The 20,024-nt window shown below is 23.5% G+C and overlaps 4 protein-coding genes and 2 long non-coding RNA genes across 8 annotated transcripts in view; 2 read left to right on the plus strand and 4 right to left on the minus strand.

Annotated features, from left to right (window-relative positions):
- Positions 1-827: 827 nt before the first annotated feature.
- On the minus strand, positions 828-2,135 carry LOC133667040 (uncharacterized). The gene is made up of 4 exons (XR_009832138.1): positions 2,086-2,135; positions 1,718-1,805; positions 1,249-1,397; positions 828-915 (listed from the first exon to the last, which is right to left on the minus strand). It is a non-coding gene; the product is annotated as an uncharacterized LOC133667040 (long non-coding RNA).
- A 4,561-nt stretch (positions 2,136-6,696) lies between these two features.
- On the plus strand, positions 6,697-9,831 carry LOC107995249 (uncharacterized). Its single transcript, XM_017052636.3, has 5 exons — positions 6,697-8,645; positions 8,765-8,936; positions 9,025-9,153; positions 9,241-9,459; positions 9,603-9,831. The coding sequence occupies exons 1-5, from the start codon at positions 8,566-8,568 to the stop codon at positions 9,618-9,620; spliced, it is 618 nt and encodes a 205-aa protein (XP_016908125.1). The 5' UTR covers positions 6,697-8,565; the 3' UTR covers positions 9,621-9,831.
- A 562-nt stretch (positions 9,832-10,393) lies between these two features.
- On the minus strand, positions 10,394-13,437 carry LOC107995247 (AMMECR1-like protein). The gene is made up of 4 exons (XM_017052632.3): positions 12,761-13,437; positions 12,128-12,238; positions 11,858-12,063; positions 10,394-11,658 (listed from the first exon to the last, which is right to left on the minus strand). Exons 1-4 carry the CDS (start codon positions 12,970-12,972, stop codon positions 11,492-11,494), a joined length of 696 nt encoding a protein of 231 aa, XP_016908121.1. The 5' UTR covers positions 12,973-13,437; the 3' UTR covers positions 10,394-11,491.
- A 925-nt stretch (positions 13,438-14,362) lies between these two features.
- On the minus strand, positions 14,363-17,923 carry LOC107995252 (nuclear protein AMMECR1). Its single transcript, XM_017052639.3, has 4 exons — positions 17,584-17,923; positions 16,896-17,006; positions 16,614-16,819; positions 14,363-16,453 (listed from the first exon to the last, which is right to left on the minus strand). The coding sequence occupies exons 1-4, from the start codon at positions 17,790-17,792 to the stop codon at positions 16,287-16,289; spliced, it is 693 nt and encodes a 230-aa protein (XP_016908128.1). The 5' UTR covers positions 17,793-17,923; the 3' UTR covers positions 14,363-16,286.
- A 50-nt stretch (positions 17,924-17,973) lies between these two features.
- Positions 17,974-20,024, plus strand: part of LOC107995246 (uncharacterized) — a 137,960-nt gene continuing 135,909 nt past the window's right edge. For 2 of the 3 annotated variants that reach the window (XM_062082718.1, XM_062082720.1), the window contains exon 1: positions 18,723-19,118. The gene's annotated coding sequence lies outside the window, so the exon portion shown is untranslated. Of the gene's footprint in view, positions 18,113-18,722; positions 19,119-20,024 lie in introns of those variants that run through there. The other variant, XM_062082719.1, reaches the window with a different exon arrangement.
- LOC133667041 (uncharacterized) lies at positions 18,104-19,275 on the minus strand. The gene is made up of 2 exons (XR_009832140.1): positions 19,105-19,275; positions 18,104-18,744 (listed from the first exon to the last, which is right to left on the minus strand). It is a non-coding gene; the product is annotated as an uncharacterized LOC133667041 (long non-coding RNA).

Consider the following 20,024-nt stretch of genomic DNA (forward strand, 5'->3'; position numbering starts at 1 on the left):
TTGCTGTAATCTTGCGAGATGTCATCAAATATGAGAAAATAAAAACTGTAACAGAAAAAATTAAGCATCATAATTAAACACGGTACATATAATAATTATTTGAAGAAATTAGATAAGAAACTAAATAAAGATATATAAAAATTATTACCATTTTATTTGAAAGGTGATTGTTATATCCTTTTGTAAAATACACTGACTCTAACACGAAATAAATATTTTAAAAAAATGAAATAAATTATTAACACATTTTATTAAACAATAATTGGCGAACAAACACTGACTCTAATTGCGCGAATGGCTATTATAATTAAAAAATATTAAAAATACTACTACGAAACAAACACTGATTCTACTAACCACATTGCACGTGGTCATAAATATCTGAAAGTAAAGCTATATTATTAGGAAAAAAAAAAGAAAAGAAAATATAATAATATTATATCGATATTTTCCTTCTTTTTTCTACCTTTTTTTCTACTAATATTTTCTTGAGTGTTTGTTTAAATAATATTATATAATATTATTATTTTTTTGAAATCAAAATTTTTCATAAAATATCGTATAAAGTATTAGTTTATTTAAGATAAAAAATAATTTATTATTTTCAAAATAAGAATGTAATTCGTTAAATTTTCATATCATGTAAAAAAATTAATGCAATAATTATAATACGATATATAATGTAAAATTATAATTTATAAAATACTTAATATATTGCAATAATAATGCAAATTTAAAAAAATAATAATATATTGGTTAATATATTAGTTAAAATTGGTAAATATATTGATTTTTTTTATATTAAAAATCAAATGTTACCATTCCATGAAAAATTCATAAAAAGTCAGCATCAAATTGATTGTTGAATATTGGAATTTTTCCCGCCTTGAAAAAGATCAGTAATCAGCTACTAACCTAAAAAAAAGATAATCAAATTCTTAAAATAAATGTATAAAATGTAAGAAGTTAAAATCAATTATATTCAAATAAAATAATATTTATAGTAAAATCGCATCGTAAAAATTATAATATGAATTAATTTTGGTTGTTCTTTTTTATTAATAGTTAAACAAATGAATAAAGAAAACAGAATAAATTATTTTTCAAAAAACTGTCAATTACAATAATATAATGAATAATAAATTATTAAATAATATTTTAATTATATATAATATTAATTAAATATATTATACGAAAAATAAAAAAATAATAATGAAATATAAATTATATAATAAAAGAAACACATACCTGAAATAAAGCGTCTAATTTCTACGACTTTCGATAATAGAATGACACCTCGCGCCGAAATTTCGATTATCGAATTAGAAATTGGAGAGGGGAGCGTAACAACAAGTCGAAACATGTCGAATATGGCACGAACGTCAACCGTTAATTTTCTGGAAACGTGATATAGCATAATAGTAAAATAAATAAAAAATGTTTTTAGTTTTGGAATTTTTAATAGTAAAATAAAAACAAACAAAAATAATGCATGAATGAATGCACGGATAAACACATTTAGAAAATAGATATATATATATATATATATATATATATATATATATATATCAATATACAGAATATACAAGATATATATAATAAATACGAATTATATCAATATTTAAAGATTTGGGTATTTCATTTCTATATTATAAGACAAAAGATTGTTGCTTATAGATGCTTATATTATCTTTTATTAAAATAAAAAAAATCTTACCTTATTCGTAGAAAAATCTTCGGATTTTCAATTATCATTAAATATGAATAAGCTCTCACAGTTTCGAAATTATCAATCAAACAATAATCTGCACAAATAAAAATCAAAACTTTAAAACAAATATCTAAAATTAAAATTATAATTAAAATAATGTTATAATTTAATGTTTAAAGATTTATAAGACACACTATCGGCCATTTTAACTATCAAATAGATGAATAATACAAATCGACGAAAGAAATTCGAAAAAATATTTAATTTTGATATAATAATATTTAATATATGATTAAACAAACACATATTATTGAAACAAAACTTATAATAGTTCAAAACTTGTAATATAATACTTTATTAATAAAAATTTTTACACAATTAAGCACTTCTACCGATGTCACACGTCTTGTCACCACGAATTTCAATAGCAAACTGACATCATGCGAACCGATTCTCTTAGGAGCTTTGTGATTGGCTAGAGCTGAGTGGTGCGCGATTCTTTACCTATACAAATTCGCGCGGAAATTTAATTTGTATAATATTTCTATTTCTAAAATATCAAAATCCTATAAATATTTCTTGCTTATTACAAATACAAATAATAAATTATTAAAATTAATTTATTATTAAATTGATAATTACTGGAAAAATTAACGAATTCGAGAAAGATTTTAACATCAAACAAAAAATCGACAAAAAATTTTAAATTAGAAAACATTGAAAACGTTTCTTACCAGCTTTATGATTGGTTGGAATTGCGCAGTTATTTTATTGAGTTTGCAAATTTTTATTTTGATTCACACGAAAATTTAATTTGTATAAAACACTTTGATTTTTAGGATATCAAAATCTTATAAAGATTTAGTTTATTAAAAATATAAGTAAAAAATAATAGATAAAAATATGTGAATTTATAATAAATAAATAAATAATAGATTATTACACAGAAAAATTAAACAAATTAATAAATCTCTAAAACATTATTTCTAAAGTTATCTTTAAATTATAATAAATATTATAGTAAACTGATAATTGAATTGTTATAACAAATATTTATTAATATTAATTATAAACAAATACATAATTATAATATATATAAATTTTATAATAAATAAATAAATAAATAAATATTTTATTATTAAAACAATATTAAAATAGATATAAATGAATACTGTTTATCGTAACAATTACATTCTATTTACCATTCTATTTATTTTTCTGATTTATTTAATTTTTATATTATTAATTTAATATAAAATTCATTTATATTAAATGTATTTCTAATTATAGAATTTCTATATTATATAATATATCAATTTCTTTTTAAATAATTGGAATGAATAAAAAATCATTTCAATAATTAATTTCAGACAATCAAACAACAAACAATCAAAGCCTGCTAAAAATTAAAAACTGCTAAAAATATTCAATATTTTTCATTTTATTATTAATTAATAATAAAAATAATTTAATAAAATTTTTTGCTTAATTCTTTTTCTATGTTACAGTTTTTTTTTTTATGTATTTAATGTTTTGTTAAATAAATTTTAATAATCTATTATTTATACATTTACATTTAATAAATAATAAATTTTTATAAGATTTTAATATTCTAGAAACAGAAATAAATTAAATTTCTGCGCGAATTTGTATAATTATTGTAAAGAATCGCGCATCACTCAGTTCCAGCCAATCACGAAGCTTTTAAGAGAATCAGTTCGCAAGATGTCAGTTTGCTATTAAAAATCATAGTAGTTGTATATGTGACATCGGTAGAGTTATAATTGTTTAAAAATTGTTATTTAAATGGTATTTTATTACTATATTATTAGCCTTATTTGATTAATAATAATTAATATTATTATTTATATTTGTAATGAGTAATAAATATTTATAGGATTTTCATATTTTAGAAATAAAAATATCATATAAATTAAATTTCTGCGCGAATTTGTATAATTATTGTAAAGAATCGCGCATCACTCAGTTCCAGCCAATCACGAAGCTTTTAAGAGAATCAGTTCGCAAGATGTCAGTTTGCTATTAAAAATCATAGTAGTTGTATATGTGACATCGGTAGAGTTATAATTGTTTAAAAATTATTATTTAAATGGTATTTTATTACTATATTATTAGCCTTATTTGATTAATAATAATTAATATTATTATTTATATTTGTAATAAGTAATAAATATTTATAAGATTTTGATATTTTAAAAATAAAAGTAAATCATACAAATTAAATTTCTGCGCGAATTTGTATAGAAATTGTAAAGAATCGCGCATCACTCAATTCCAGCCAATCACGAAGCTCCTAAGAGAATCGGTTCGCATGATGTCAGTTTGCTATTGAAATTCGTGGTGACAAGACGTGTGACGTTGGTAAAAGTGCTTAATTGTGTAAATTTTTATTAATAAAGTATTATATTATGTGTTTTGAACTATTACAAGTTTTATTTGAATAATATGTGTTTGTTTAATTATATATTAAGTATTATTATATCAAAATTAAATATTCTTTTGAATTTCTTTCGACTTATATTATTCGTTTATTTGACAATAGAATTGCCGGTAATATGTTTTGTCTAAACTTTTGAACTTTTTTTTGTCTAAAAACTTGTATTATTTCATTTTAATATAATTTTAATTTTATACATTTATTTTACGGTTTTAATGTTATTTATGCAGACTTATTGTTTAATTAGGAGAATCTCTTCAAAAGCATTATAGCTTCACATTCAACGATGATTGACAGAAAATACAATAATTTTCCTGCAAATAAGATAAGATTTTACTTATTATATTCAATTTAACATAATTTTTAACATAATTTTTAGAAATATTTATTATTTTTTTATTAGTATAGAAATGAAATAATTAGATTATAATAAATATTCATATCGTATTTTGTTATTCTCATATATATTTTATTTCTAATACATAATTTTTGCGTTCAATTTATGCATTATTTCTATATTTATTTTAATGTTTTGTTTAAGGCCAAAAACATTTTTCATCACACAGTTTCTAGAAATTGAAACCTGATATTTACAATATTGTGTAATTTACTACTTAGTTGACGTATAACCTCCTTCCCCAATTTGAAATTCGATAGCCATAATAGCCACGCGAGTGTAGTATTGTCAACAATGAAGATTAAATACGTCATACTTTTCTTTAGGTAAATATATCTAAAATTTATTTTTCTATTTTTCGTAAGATTATATTATTTTCGTAAAGATTATATTATTATTCAATATATATGTTTTTTTCAGTTTCCACTTTAAAAAATTTTTCTGACCACGTGCAATGTGGTTAGTAGAATCAGTGTTTGTTTCGTATTTTTAAGTAGTATTTTTAATATTTTTTAATTATAATAGCCATTCGCGCAATTAGAGTCAGTGTTTGTTCGCCAATTATTGTTTAATAAAATGTGTTAATAATTTATTTCATTTTTTTAAAATATTTATTTCGTGTTAGAGTCAGTGTATTTTACAAAAGGATATAACCTTTCAAATAAAATGGTAATAATTTTTATATATCTTTATTTAGTTTCTTATCTAATTTCTTCAAATAATTATTATATGTACCGTGTTTAATTATGATGCTTAATTTTTTCTGTTACAGTTTTTATTTTCTCATATTTGATGACATCTCGCAAGATTACAGCAATGCAGAAACAATGGCAATGCAGAATCTTCGCATCTATTGGTGAGTCGCATGCATTTTGGTTCCTCTGATCATTCAATCATGTCGTAGGATGAAAGGTCCAAATCGACACGAGTGATTGGTTGTATACGTAGAATTTTGCACGAGCACAGTGACTACGGGTATTTATTATACTCGTAAATAATAACATTTTCTATCTCTGTTTTATTTATTAGTTTAGGCTAGATCTTCTTGTATCGCGTTTTTAAATATTAATGATTTTTCAAATTAATTATTTGAAGCTAAATTACTATAATCATTTACAATAAAAATTTATTGCAAATGTTAAATATACATGTATAAATATTCGTATATGCATCACGAATATTTGAATGCATATATAATAATCTTTGTCTTTATAATAATATTTTAAAGAATTTGCTTGATTTTCAAGATAGCAAAAATAATAAAATTTTTATTTCTCACATCCGAAAATATATTAAATTTTATATGCAAGAAGATATTTCGCGACAGATAGATTTTGAAATCAAAGCTAAACATTTTAAATATTTCTTACTTTATATTTTCGAAAATATGCTTTGATAGAGAAATCATCTGAGGATATTTTCATTAATATTTAACTTTGAATTTATTAATCTATTTTGCATTATATCATTATTAATTTTTTTTAAATAAATATATTCTCTTCTGATTAATGAATTTTTTAATTTAATAATTTATCAACAATTTTTTTAAAGAAATATAATGTATTATATTTATAAAAATTAAAGTAAAATTATTAAAATTAAAGTAGAATTATTAAAATTTCAAATGAATTAAGAATATGAAAATCAAAATTTATTTAGTCCGTTAGATATAAAATATTTATATTAATATATTTTTTAGCTTAGGATTTTCAGATTTAATTCTTTCTGTGCCCATTGTCAGGATCTCACTCACGTGCCCAGGTGCAACTTGGATGAGAGAGAGGCAATGGGCATAATGATCATAGTTTATAAGTTTATAAAAATTTTTTAGCGACTGACAATGTGTTAGTGTATCGTGCACGATGTATTTTCCACATTGTGTGTGTATGTGGTTAGGCTGTGGAATTACGTCGTTTCGATTATTCATTAATTAAATTTTACTAATCTTATCACAAATTACAATAATAATAGCTTATTTCATATCATATAAATAATTTTCTTTTTCCAAGAATATAATATTTTTGAAAAGAAAAAGAAATTTTGTTTTATGAACATTCATTATTATAATTGACATAATAAATATAAAATTTTATCGCATTTTACGCAATGGTCACTAGCCATCGTCAGTCGATTTCAGGGAAATGGTACGTAAAGTTAGAGTGTGAATGCAGTGTGCCAAGCTCGGGTGTCGGAGGCGTCCCGGGACGTTTTCCCTAGTGTAGGCATTTTGCGCCCGAGCATTATGCGTGAGAATCGTGGAATGAATGTGTTGGTATGCCTGTTTTGCCATATTTTTTAAATATAGGGTTTAGGTAGGATAGGTAGTATATTTCTGGTGTGCCTGTTAATTATAAGTAGGTAGGGCCGGGCAGGTTGTCACAGTCTCTGATCGGGTAGGCGCGTTTTCGCGTGGCAACCTGTTTCAGGAAATAAAATTTGAAAAATCGAGAGCAAAACTGAGACGAATGGAGAGTACCATATCGTTTCTGGTTTTTCCCATCGATTTTTCGAATTCCGCGGTCGCGATCGCGAATTAAACGATCTCGAAACGAACGTTGCGCTCGAGATTCTGCGCGTGTACGGACAATTATCATTGCGATCGTTGGTCGTCCACGTGCGATTAGTTTTCGCGATTTAATCTTTATTTTTTTTTTTTTTTTTATTTGCGATTAGTGAATCTCGAGCCTAGATTTAAGTTTCAGCGGGCATTGCGCCCGAAGGAGGAAGACCGAAGAGGCCCGACAAACTGTCACGAAGAGGGCTGCAACGAATGGCTTCTCATCTTTTGGATTTTGTCCAAGTCCAAAGAATGGGAAGTCATTGTTATTATTTTGTCACTGTGCTCGTTTTAGTATCACGTAGTAAATGTTGTGTATTGTCCGGCCGATGCATGCGGGCCCATCATCTAGATCCAGGCCAGTCATCGTGGGCAAATCGCGATTTTGCATTAGTGTTGCGATAAATTAATTACGGGTTGAATTAGTGTTGCGTCAAAGTGATGATCGCGTTTGTTTTTTTAAATATTTTGGTAAATTAAATAATTTCTTATTACAGTTTTTTATATTTATACTTAAATTGCAAAGTCATTAGATTTTATTTTTGAATGTTGCCTTTTATTATGTTGCGTTCTATATTTATATCGGAATATTTGTTATTTTTTAATAAAAATAAATTTTTTAACTTGATTCATTTTAAAATTATTTTAAAATTAGTGTTGCGATATTGTTTCATCGCGGTTGTTTCGATTAGTGTTGCGTTGACAAATGATCGCGTTTTTTAAATAGTGTTGCGTTAACAAAATGCCCAAAGTTTTTCCACTGATATAATGGAAATTGTTTATGCTCTTAGATCATCTAATTTTCTAGCTAAAAAAGCTAAATAATGGTAATCATTGTATTTTGTTATTTCTTTTTAGTTTGTTCTTTTTTTTTTCATCATCATTTTATTAAAGAAACTTGTCTTATTAAAATATATATATTTGTTTATTAAAAAAATATCTTCTGTTTGTTGATTGATATTGTTCGACAAAGTTATTATGTTAATAAATAGAATGATATAATATAATGTAATTTTGTTTCATTCCATTAGTAATAAAATATATTTGATACTAAATAATTTTAAATTAGAAAAAATTTAACGGAGTTTCAATCAAAATTTTTAAGAAATAAATCATATATCTTTTTTTATATAGATGTTTTATAAAATATTATATCTTTTATAGATCTTATATAAATTTTATGATTATCTCCATCTATGATAAATTCTTAAATTATAAAGAGTATATTACAAACTTACACAATCGGTATTTCAGAATATGAAGCACGAATATTACGAAGCCTCATAAGATAAATCTATTGTCTATCTTATCTATCTATTGTCTCTTTGTTTACTGTTACATAATAAAAATATATTGCATATTAAATCAAACAATAAATGTGAAGATTTTAAAATAAAAAAGAATAAATAATTTAAAAAACTTGAAAATAACAATCATTAATTATGTTAGGTTATGAAAGTGATTCTGATTTTATTAAAAATCGAATGGACTTAATTAAAGAATGGGAACCACGTAATGAAGTGTATGTATTGTAATTTTAATTCTTAATTTATTGTTAAATATATCATAATAAAGAATTTAAATTCTTTAAATTCTTATTGTTTATAAATATATTATTATATATAATATTATTTTTTTAAGCTGGTTTTTAAAACATGGAAGTAAAATAATAGCAGGAATTGGTATTATTAATGGATTGATAATTAACTCAATATTTAGACGTAAATTGAAGTTATATCACAATGGTACGATAATGACAACATTATTTCTAACATTTGCACCAGCATCTACTTCGTATTTATCTCATCAATTCGTATGTTAAATCTTGTTAATAAATAATAAATATTTTCTAAAAATCTTTTACAGTAAAAAATATAATAAATAATAATTTTTATTTTCAGTTTATTTTAAATAAAATATTGATACATGAACCTTATTGTTTGATATGTGAAGAATTAAAAGCAATTTCATTTTTACAAGCTAATAGCTTATTATATTCTTTAGTTACAGCACCAACAATAAATATTGGAGTAAAATATTTTTCATCTTTTTCATGTTTTCTATGTTATTTTCAATGTAATTAATTTAATTTTCTAATTTTAAAAACTTTTGTGTAGATTGCTGGAAGTATTGGATACAGAATTCCACATATAAAAGAAGGAAAGGAACTTTTCAAACTTTGGTGGAGCATTATTAAACCTCATTCTAAGATCATATCATTTTTGTTTATTATCAACTCAATTGCAGCTGGTCTGGTTACCTACTTACAAATTTTATCAATGCAAAATCTAACAAATATTATGTTAAGACTTCAAGACTATATTGATAATAAACAGGTATATTTACATAATTTATTATTTAGTATTTTATACTTATATATATATATATATATATATATATATATATATATATACTTATATATATATATATATCCAATATGTACTTATATATTTACATTATATTTCTATTTATTCTATAGATTGAAAATATGAAGTAGGAAATATCAATGAGAAAGTTATATACACTATTATATACATACTATAACATACTATACTATAAATAAATTTTATTAATTTTTATTTAATAATACTATAAATAAATAAATTTAATTAGAAGAAGATTTATAATAATACAAATTTAAAAATTGTATTATTTGTATTATAACATGATGCATCAATAACAATAAATGAATTAATTATGCAACTAAATAATATATATAAAATAATTTTACAGAATATATTAAATCAAAAGTTGTAAGGATAAAATGGTAAGGAAATTTAAAATAATAAATTTTGATAAAATTTTAATATTCACATTTATATATTAAATTAAAGAATAAATATCACAATAAATTGCACGTATAAATTACATTATTATAATTGTATTGTTTGTAATATGTAACTATCACATTAATAATATGAATGTTATAATGCGATAGTTATATATTAAAAACAATAATTTTTTATTTTATATTTTTGATATATTGTATTTTCAATTTTATTTTTAATAGAAAATATAAGTTTATATTATTAAATTTTTATTAATAAACAAATTAAGATAATTTCAACTTTTTTATACTTTTGAGAAATGAAATGAGAAATTCATATAGATAAAATGTTATTATATTTCATGCACATATTGTTTGGAACATTCCGATATTTTTTATATTATAAAAAATATAGAGTTTTATAAATTAAAAGAACACAATTTTTTCTCTTATTTCAATAATTTAATTACAACTTATTTTTATTATTTACTATTACGCGTATATAATTTTTATATTTAATTTATTATTTACATTCTTTCTTATTTACATTATTATTTACATTTAATTTTTTATAAATATATGTATAGATTATTATTTATTATTTTTTCTCAAAAAAGTAATATAAAATATTTTATATTTCAAAATTATTGTTTCGTTAATTTCAATAATTTTCTATTATTATTCAAAATTTTTATTAGATATACTATTAATAAACGTTAGAATATTTAATGCTTAAAAAAATATTGAAGTTTGTAATTATAAATAACATCTATATTTATTATATATGTTATTACTTATATAATATATTAAGTTTGTTTGTATATCACAAATTTTGGACTGCAATTATAAATGCAGACATTAATATTATTATTTAATGGCTAAAGCAAATTTATTAAGTACTATATTTTGAATTAGAGAACAGTCAAAATAAAATAAAAATACACTGTGGATAAAAGAATGAAACAAACAATAACGCCTTGTATAAACTAAACAATAATATATTTATACTAGCTATAAAAAAACTGAAGAAATTTGTCAATTGAACTTAAATTCCACAAATATTATTTTATACTCAGTAGCTTATTTGTAAATAGTATTAAATTCAGAAAAGATAAGGCCACTACATACCCAAAATCCTATTATTTTTGTTAATAAATATTTTTTTTTTATAAAATAAGTAAGTATAAAATATAGCATATAATAGGCACCATTGGAAATAGTAAAAGATTAAATTGAGTCTTTAATACCATGTTTGTTTTTATATTCCATAATCTATGATTTTTTATAGGAAGACATCTCCAATAATGATTATGATGCACTGATAAACAAACAAATTTTGTATGTGTATATAAAAATAAAAGATAACTTTGTATAGATAAGATGATAAAATTAAAACATATTGAATTATAGAATAAACATGATTGTGTCATAAAAAAGTAATTAGATTCTATTATAATGAATGCATATTGACTGGCCATTATATTATTGCATTGATAATTAATATATTGCAAACAACAATTAAATGTATCTGTACTCAAATTATCAATGTTGTTAGAAATATAACAAATGAGGGGCCCTTTAACAGAACCCCAGGGCAGTTGCTAGCATCTTTGACCATGCCAGCGTGTCATATAATCTTGATAACTCACAGTCACTTTTTCACTCTGGTATCGAGTTAACTTGACACTACGTCTAATATCAGGAGTAACTAACCCCTTATAGCCTCCTTTATGTAGTAAAGAGTCTATTGTTTGGATTTGGTTCCATCCTAAATAAGTAAAATTCTAACTTTGCAGAATACTTGCAATTATCTTACAAGTATTTTTACACACACATTAAGTATAATTTAATTGTTAAGTAACTTATTAATTCTTTATTATAAATTACTTTATATTATGAAATAATCACATAGAAAAACTTGTTAATTCTGCAAATTCTATTTACTTAAATTGAAGTATAATACAAACCTTGTTCTATTGCTACATCTGGCAAATATGTAGCAGTTCGTTTATTGCCCTTTTCATTATGAAATTCTATACGAATTCCATGAACCCCTATTATCCAATCTAAATAATCTGCTCCATCTTCAAAATGTCGAAGTATAGAAACACTTACATGTAAACGTGGAAGTTCTTCCAATGTTATTGGATTAAACCTTGAATCCTTGAAAGCACTATAAAAAGTAATATGTTTAAAATGATTCTTATATTATTATTAATTTTAATCTAAAATAATACCTAGTAGTAGCATATTCCCGTAGTCCAGCATGTAAATGCATTGCATTAAATGTACCAATGCAACCTCTTAATCTCATATCTTTACCAATAGTCCATGTTACAAATAAAGGGCTTTAAAATCAAATGTAATAATATATTAACATATATAAAAATATCACATTCATATATTATTATATTTTAATAATATACATTGAAATTTAAGAAATTATTTTAATAAATATTTTAATAAAAACAATGAAAATGATAAAATTTTAATTAAAATATTTATGAAAATATTTAGATAATATATTTTTATTTAGTCTTTTTATAAAATGTCTTATATAAAATGTCATAAAAAATAATAAAGATAAAAAATATTTAATAATTTTTTCTATTCTCAATAAAATGTAATTATTCTATGTACAGAAATAATATTTGAATCATATTTATTCTATATATTATTCATAAATTAAAAATCTTTAGATTAAGTTATAAACGTGAAATATAAAAATTTATAATGAAAAAAATAAAAAATAAAATACAGAAAATATTAATTCTGTTATATTAGAAGTTATATATTCAAACATTTAAAGTAAAGAAAAAAAATATTAAATTAAAAAATAAATAGAGAGGTTGTCAATAACAAATACTTACAAAGCTTCATTACTGAAGTTGGGTGGTTTTGGTGGATCAAGTTGGTGCAGTTGGCAGTAAAGGACATCGAAACAATAAAAGCCCATCTCAGGTTGAACTATTATAGAATTCCGCATATGAATACTATTTTGTAAACTTACAGTATTGTTACGCGGAACACTAGTGGAATCATTTAGTTTTTGCTTTTTCGTTCCACAACAACCAGCTGCCATGGTTTCTTAATCAGCTCTTCTAAGTACAAGTGCGATCAGTTCCGTATCGTGCATTTTGTCCATTCGTTGCTATTGCATATGTATACGCATTCCACTAGATGTCTCATCATTCAAAAAACAGCTGTTTCACTGCCCGCTATTTTTCTAATAAATATTTTTCTATTGAATATTACTCTTTTATTTAATATGTTCATTGATTTATACATTATAAATATTTTATTATTGTAAATTAAAGAAGACATTTTTTTTAAATCAATTTCAATACTTTTTAAAAAAATGTTAATTTAATCATTATTTTATAGTTAAGCATAATACATAATTTAAAACAATTTTTTAAATCTTATCTAGTTAGAAAGTATTAAATATTTTAAATTATATAATTTAATGATAACTATATATATATATCTAATAGAATAGGGCTATTAACAATAACAACAATAGCAACAATAATAATATAACCAAACTTGATAATATAAAATTTTTATTTGTACACAATTATAATAAATTACTAAGATAGATCTTCATATTTATTATATTTAGTTTTTCATGTTTCATGAATCTGTTTATTATTATTTATAAATCATTTAACAAAAATTTTTCACTAGGCACAATACTTTTTCCTACTTATTAAAATATATTTAAAATTATTATAGGATAAAGTGTTTTTCTAATATTTACATATCAAAAAATAAAATATTAAAATTTTTTAATAATACTTATAAAGATTCTTGTAATCAGATGTTATCATTTTTTATTAATCAATTAATTATTTTACTATAAATTAATTTCAAACGAAAAATAATCCTAATTATTTTCACATGAAAAATTTATTATATATATGTATATATGTATGTATATGGAAAAAAGAAATATATTTCTTATATAATATTGTATATTTTATATTAATTTATATCAATGCATAAACACTGATTCAACTTAAATATAAAAAAATTTGTCTTATAATAACATCTTTGTATATATTTTTTTTCTCTTTGAAATATTTTTATAAACAGTGATATTAAATTTATTTTCACACTAAATGCACACTTTATTTTTAATCAAGGAATTAAAATATTCTATTGTCACAAATCGAGCACATGCAATTAGTTTTCATTATTTAAATATATAAATGGCAGTTAATTAGACATCACATAATGTCAAATATATAACTAATAAAAATATATCAAAAAATTTTTTAAGATAACTTGAATAACTAAATATTTTAATAATAATAATTACAAACTTATAATTAAAAAAAAATAGTTTCTTACTATTTGTGTGTATTAACAAAAATATTCTTATCATAATAAAAATAGTAATTGATAAATTGGCAGTGTGTAAAAAAAATCAAGTAAAGGTTAAATGAATGAAGAAAGTAAAAATTAACAGATATGGAAGAACATATTTTACTATACCTTAAAAATCACCATATGTTTCATTAATTCATTTTAACGTTATAATTATATGTTATTTCAACAGAAACAAAGTAATAAGATAAATATGTTACAGAAAAAGCAATAGCAACTCTATTTGTGTTTTACGAGTCACAGAATATTAAAATCACAATGAGATCGTCACATTTTCATCTACAACTATAATACAACTATTATTAACGCATTTTAATAGTCATAATGCAGTCCATTGCTTATTTACAATAGAGGTCCCATTCTATCATCTTTATCACACTGCTATTTCCTTTAACAATATTATCTAAATTTTGTAAAATCAGCAATAATTTCCAAACAAGTATCGAAATATTTACTGTTAATTTAATTGATTATATCTAATTTTAATTACAATTATTCACAAGAAATTACATATTTATGTATTTAATGGTATAATTCTTTTCTGTAATAAAACGCTGGACTATAATATAACTACAAGTGTTAAATTTCAATGTAACAATGGTATAAAAAAAATAAAAATCTAAAAATTAATTATATTTTACAAAAAATTAAACATTATTAAATTAAAAACTTCCATTTTTGAAAATGCCAATTAATATAAATAATTAAATATATGTAATAACAATAAAAATTATGTACCTATACCATTAATACAAAGAAATTTAAATTAGTAAGTTTAAAATTAGTATTTATATATGTATGTATTACTTATGAGTTAATCAAAAACACAATAATAAGAAAGTTTCTAAGTAACTCTCTTTGCATAATTAATTTAGAAAATGTATTATTTATGTATTAATTATAATATTATTTAAATTAATTGTTTGATTCATATTAACTGTTTATGCAAATTTCTTATAATTTTTGATAAATGATAATACATGAAAGTTATGTAGAAAATAATTATGTATCTTATATGAATTAATAGAAAATCTAATTTTTTATTCTTCACTTATGTTATTATCTAAAAATGATATTCTATATTTTTGTAATATACGAATAATAGAAACATTTTCGCGTGAATTTGTACATTAAATCTTGTGAAGCAGGCAGTGAATTGCAGGCAGCATCACTGTGCTAAAATATTATTCATGTCACTCGTATACTGTAGACATAAATGGACACTCAATAGTATGATGGCAGAGCTAATTGCATACTATGTATATTCTATTTGGACTGAATCATGTTATTTAATTTATGAACGTATTAAAGCACATGAGAATATGCAATTATATTATAGTACAAGTTTTAAAATTCGAATATTTGACATATACTTTTATCAATGATTACAAATATTAAAGTTAAAAGTTAATGCACTTTTTGTATGCATATGTATTTTATGATTATACCAATTATTAAGTATTAAATAATATTATTATATCATAAAAGATAAAGAAATAAGACAGTGCCATCATACATAAAATGCTATTGTCCTCAAGGAGGACTATGTGATATCATAAGAGGAAAACTGTGTATGCAGAAACATACAAAGTATAGTAGGCACCATTTTAAACAATAAAACATTGTAAACAATAGTCGCCTCCAATGTCATTTTCGTTTACGAATTCCACGATCAGGTTCTTGTGACGAAAAACGGTGAACACGGGGAGGAGGATGAAGATGTGAATGTGGTGGAGGATAAGATGAACTAGTTTGATCCCACCAAAAAGATGAATAATCCCATATAGGTAACATGACAGGAGAAATAGGAGGTATTGGAAGAGGATGTATAAATGCAGGATGATTACGTTGTGTCATTACTAATCCATGTTCCTGACTGGCCATATAAGAATTATATTGAGTACTGTTGTATAGTAGATGGGATGTGTGAGATGTATTAGCATTATAATGAACTGCAACAGAATTTTGTGGCAATTGGGGTCCTTGACTAGGACCCCAAGCCAGCTGCTAGCATCTTCGGCTATGCCAGTGTGTCATATAATCTTGATAGCTTACAGTAACTTTCTCACTTTGATATCTTGTTAATTTGACACTACGTCTAATATCTGGAGTGACTAATCCTTTATAACCACCTTTATGCAGCAATGAATCTATTGTTTGTATCTGGTCCCATCCTAAACACAATAAATTCTGATTTTCCAAAAATCTATACATATATATATTGAAAATGCTTATGTTTATACATACAATTTGAAATTTTATATGTATAATATTGATGATTAATATATAGTAGACTATTGATTAAAGTTATTAAAACAAAAATAAAAAACAAACCTTGTTCTGTTGCAACATCAGGTAAATAGGTTGCAGTTCGTTTATTACCCTTCTCATTATGAAATTCTATACGAATTCCATGAACACCTACTTCCCAGTCTAAATAATCAATACCATCTTCAAAGTGTCTCAGAATTGAAACACTTACATGTAAACGTGGTAGTTCATCTCGTGTGATAGGATTAAAGCGTGAATCTTTGAATGCACTTTGAAAATTTTCTAATGTGTTTAAGAAAATAAAACAATATCATTATCTAAAATAAAAAAATAAAAAAAATTTACCTGGTTGTTGCATATTCTCTAAGTCCAGCATGTAACTGCATTGCATTAAATGTACCAATACAACCTCTTAACCTCATATCTTTTCCAATAGTCCATGTTACAAATAATGGGCTATAAAGTATAAATAAACAATTTACTACATATTTATTTTATTATTTATAAACAAAGATAATGTTAGATACAATGTATTAATTGTAACATGAAAATAAGTGATAATTTAACAAAATATGATCATGTTTTTACAAATTGAAGTTTTGACCTTTATACAATAATAAATATTTTTTGTGAAGAATCTTCTATATGTATAATATATAGAATAAAATAATTTAATTTTTTTTAAATTCTATATATTTATAATAAATAATTTTTATTTTTTATGAAAAAATACAATTAATATAAATAAACAAATAAATATCGACTACAATATATACATTCAAATACCATTGATTTCTATACAAACAAAATCTTAATTAATATTATATCCCGTTGTTGGATTCATCACATTGTAACAAAGGAACTGAAGGAATGTGAAGGTACACGAACATAACATTTAAACAGAAAAGAGAGAGCAGCTGATGACAAACATGTGTGATAAAGATAGCTGTAGAATAGAAAGAGATAGCAATATGAAAGAAAGAATATAAAATGAAAAAAATTAAAAATAATGTCAATAAATAATATTACTTACAATGCTTCGTTGCTAAAATTGGGCGGTTTTGGAGGGTCAAGTTGATGTAATTGGCAATAAAGAACATCGAAGCAAAAGAAGCCCATCTCAGGCTTTACTATCACACTGTTCCTTAACTGTGTGCCATTTTGTAACACTGAACCATTACAAGGAACACTTGAAGAATTGTTCAGCTTTTGCTTTTTCGTTCCACAACAACCTGCAGCCATGTTTCCTTAGTCAATTCCTTGAACGATTGCGACTACTGCAGATACGATCGGTTCTCGACCCACACGACTTCCATTCTTCTCTCCTGCTGTCGCGGGCTCCATCGCGCGCGCGTTCCGTTAGATGTCCTCATACTCGTGGAAACAGCTGTTTCATTATCTACCATTTGTTGAGAGCGCGGCGACGAACAGTCAAACTTGAAAAATGGCGGTAGTATTCACGCTTCCTTTTCCTCTTGTTAAATTTGTGAAAATTAACAAGTTAGAAGTGAAATAAATCGAATAAACAATCACAATAAGAAAATACAACATAATTTATAAAAGTAAGTGTATCTAAAAGATTTTATTTTAATTTTTTATTGCGTATACATATTATACAACTAAACATTAAATATTATGTTTTATTTAGCCGTATATATAAAAATAATTGATACGTAATCATAATTTGACTTTGTTAATGCATAAATATTTATTCTTTATACATATTCTTTATACATATATAATACAAATATATACTTTTTAATTAATTTTCTTTCGTAATACACACAAATACATATAAATTTTGTTTTATTCTTTATAATGAAGAACACAATACAATTGAAGAATTATTTGTTTTAATAAAATAAAAAATTTTCAATAATGCTTTTATTATTTCTTCATTAATATTATTAACAATTATAAATACAATTGTGAAAAAGAAAAAGAAAAAGAAATTATGCCGCGGGCACCAACTTTTCTAACCCCTTACCTGGCACCTGCTCACGATGCACCGAGAAGCCCAAGGCGTGACAGCAGATTCAACCTGGCAACATGTACATGCTTGTAGCTGTCCGGTATATTGCCAAGTGGTTATATTTTTTCTGACAGATGACATTATATACTCATAGTTATCATATAACGGTTGCAATAATTTGTGCTAAGTGTCTAGTGAAATTATATTTTCCATTTTTTGTTTCTGAAAATGTATCTTAGTGATAAACAAAAGTAAATCATTAAATTGGAAAATTGATATTTTATTATAGCTAGTGTTAAGTGTAGTGACGCATATAAATATTATAAAAAACATAAAAAAACTTCAATTTCTATTTATTAAAAAAAAAAAAATGAAACTAAGCAGTTATCCAAGAAGACAATGTGACATTGAATTATGTTTTTATAGTTAAATTTTAAATTATTACATTATTATTTCCATTGAAAGTAAAGAGTTTAAGTTCAACTGAAGGTATAAATATTTAATATGGTTTTAATATAAAGTTTTTTACAAAAAATACGATAAAAAAAGTTGCAAAGATAATTATTCGGTATTGATACATACAGTGAAAAAAATGGGTAAGGATGTTACTTCTATATTTATTCCACGTGTGAATGTGTCATGTTACATTATTCGAATCTTGCTCGCAATGATCATTTTCTTCTTATTTCGACTATGTGTACATATACATATATATGTACATAATACGTATACGATGTGTTTGTATTTACTATATACAGTTTGTACATGAACATGTTATATAAAATGTGTCATAATACTTTGAACGTCCGAGTGTGACTCACATTTACGCAATATTTATGTGGTGCTCAAGTCAGATTATTTCGAATAGATACAAAGCATCGCATGGATATTCAATGAATGGAAAATTCGAAAGTAGGAGCAATACATATTAGGAAATTTAAGAAAATCTTATTTCTTTTCGAATTTAATTAAAAACAAACATAATCGAAACGATTCGATCGAAATCATTTTATTTATTTCAATTTATATTTAGGAGCATATTATTATTGTTGATTCCTTCTTTCACGTGCTCATTCTTAGTTACTTGACGGGAATGTATCGAGATTCATTCTGTAATATTTATAACTGAAGTAGGCATCGCTGACATTGCCATCACACGTTCCAATTTACGCTTCGTAAATTGTCTACGCTTCTGTGGCGTTGATGTACGCTCGAAGCGCACCTTAAGCAACGTGGAGTTAATTACAGTAATGAGACAGCTGTAACCGATTGACATTTTAGTGGTAGGTCGATTCACATACAGCATAAGATCTCAAAGGAAATTGGGGGATTTCGGAATTATTTAAAAAATTCTTGATATTGTGTCGTTGCGATCAGATAAAGTGTTGATAACGCACTTGTATGCATTCCATTCCAAACACAATTTTACCATTTATCAAAAGTTTGATTAACAATTTACTCGAATAGATTATGGATATACGAATTTATATTTGAAAAAAATA

Source organism: Apis cerana, linkage group LG12, assembly GCF_029169275.1.
Source record: "Apis cerana isolate GH-2021 linkage group LG12, AcerK_1.0, whole genome shotgun sequence".
In the NCBI taxonomy this organism is placed as follows: Eukaryota; Metazoa; Arthropoda; class Insecta; order Hymenoptera; family Apidae; genus Apis; species Apis cerana.

What these genes read in the sequence shown, in the direction of transcription:
- LOC107995249 (XM_017052636.3), top strand. Translation starts at nt 8,566, where the DNA reads ATGTTAGGTTATGAAAGTGATTCTGATTTTATTAAAAATCGAATGGAC. An exon ending in TGGGAACCACGTAATGAAGT is followed by an intron (nt 8,646 to 8,764) that starts GTATGTATTGTA and finishes TATTTTTTTAAG; the next exon opens with CTGGTTTTTAAAACATGGAA. An exon ending in CACCAACAATAAATATTGGA is followed by an intron (nt 9,154 to 9,240) that starts GTAAAATATTTT and finishes ACTTTTGTGTAG; the next exon opens with ATTGCTGGAAGTATTGGATA.
- LOC107995247 (XM_017052632.3), bottom strand. Translation starts at nt 12,972, where the DNA reads ATGGCAGCTGGTTGTTGTGGAACGAAAAAGCAAAAACTAAATGATTCC. An exon ending in AACTTCAGTAATGAAGCTTT is followed by an intron (nt 12,239 to 12,760) that starts GTAAGTATTTGT and finishes TTGATTTTAAAG; the next exon opens with CCCTTTATTTGTAACATGGA. An exon ending in AGATGTAGCAATAGAACAAG is followed by an intron (nt 11,659 to 11,857) that starts GTTTGTATTATA and finishes TTACTTATTTAG; the next exon opens with GATGGAACCAAATCCAAACA.
- LOC107995252 (XM_017052639.3), bottom strand. Translation starts at nt 17,792, where the DNA reads ATGGCTGCAGGTTGTTGTGGAACGAAAAAGCAAAAGCTGAACAATTCT. An exon ending in AATTTTAGCAACGAAGCATT is followed by an intron (nt 17,007 to 17,583) that starts GTAAGTAATATT and finishes TATACTTTATAG; the next exon opens with CCCATTATTTGTAACATGGA. An exon ending in TGATGTTGCAACAGAACAAG is followed by an intron (nt 16,454 to 16,613) that starts GTTTGTTTTTTA and finishes TATTGTGTTTAG; the next exon opens with GATGGGACCAGATACAAACA.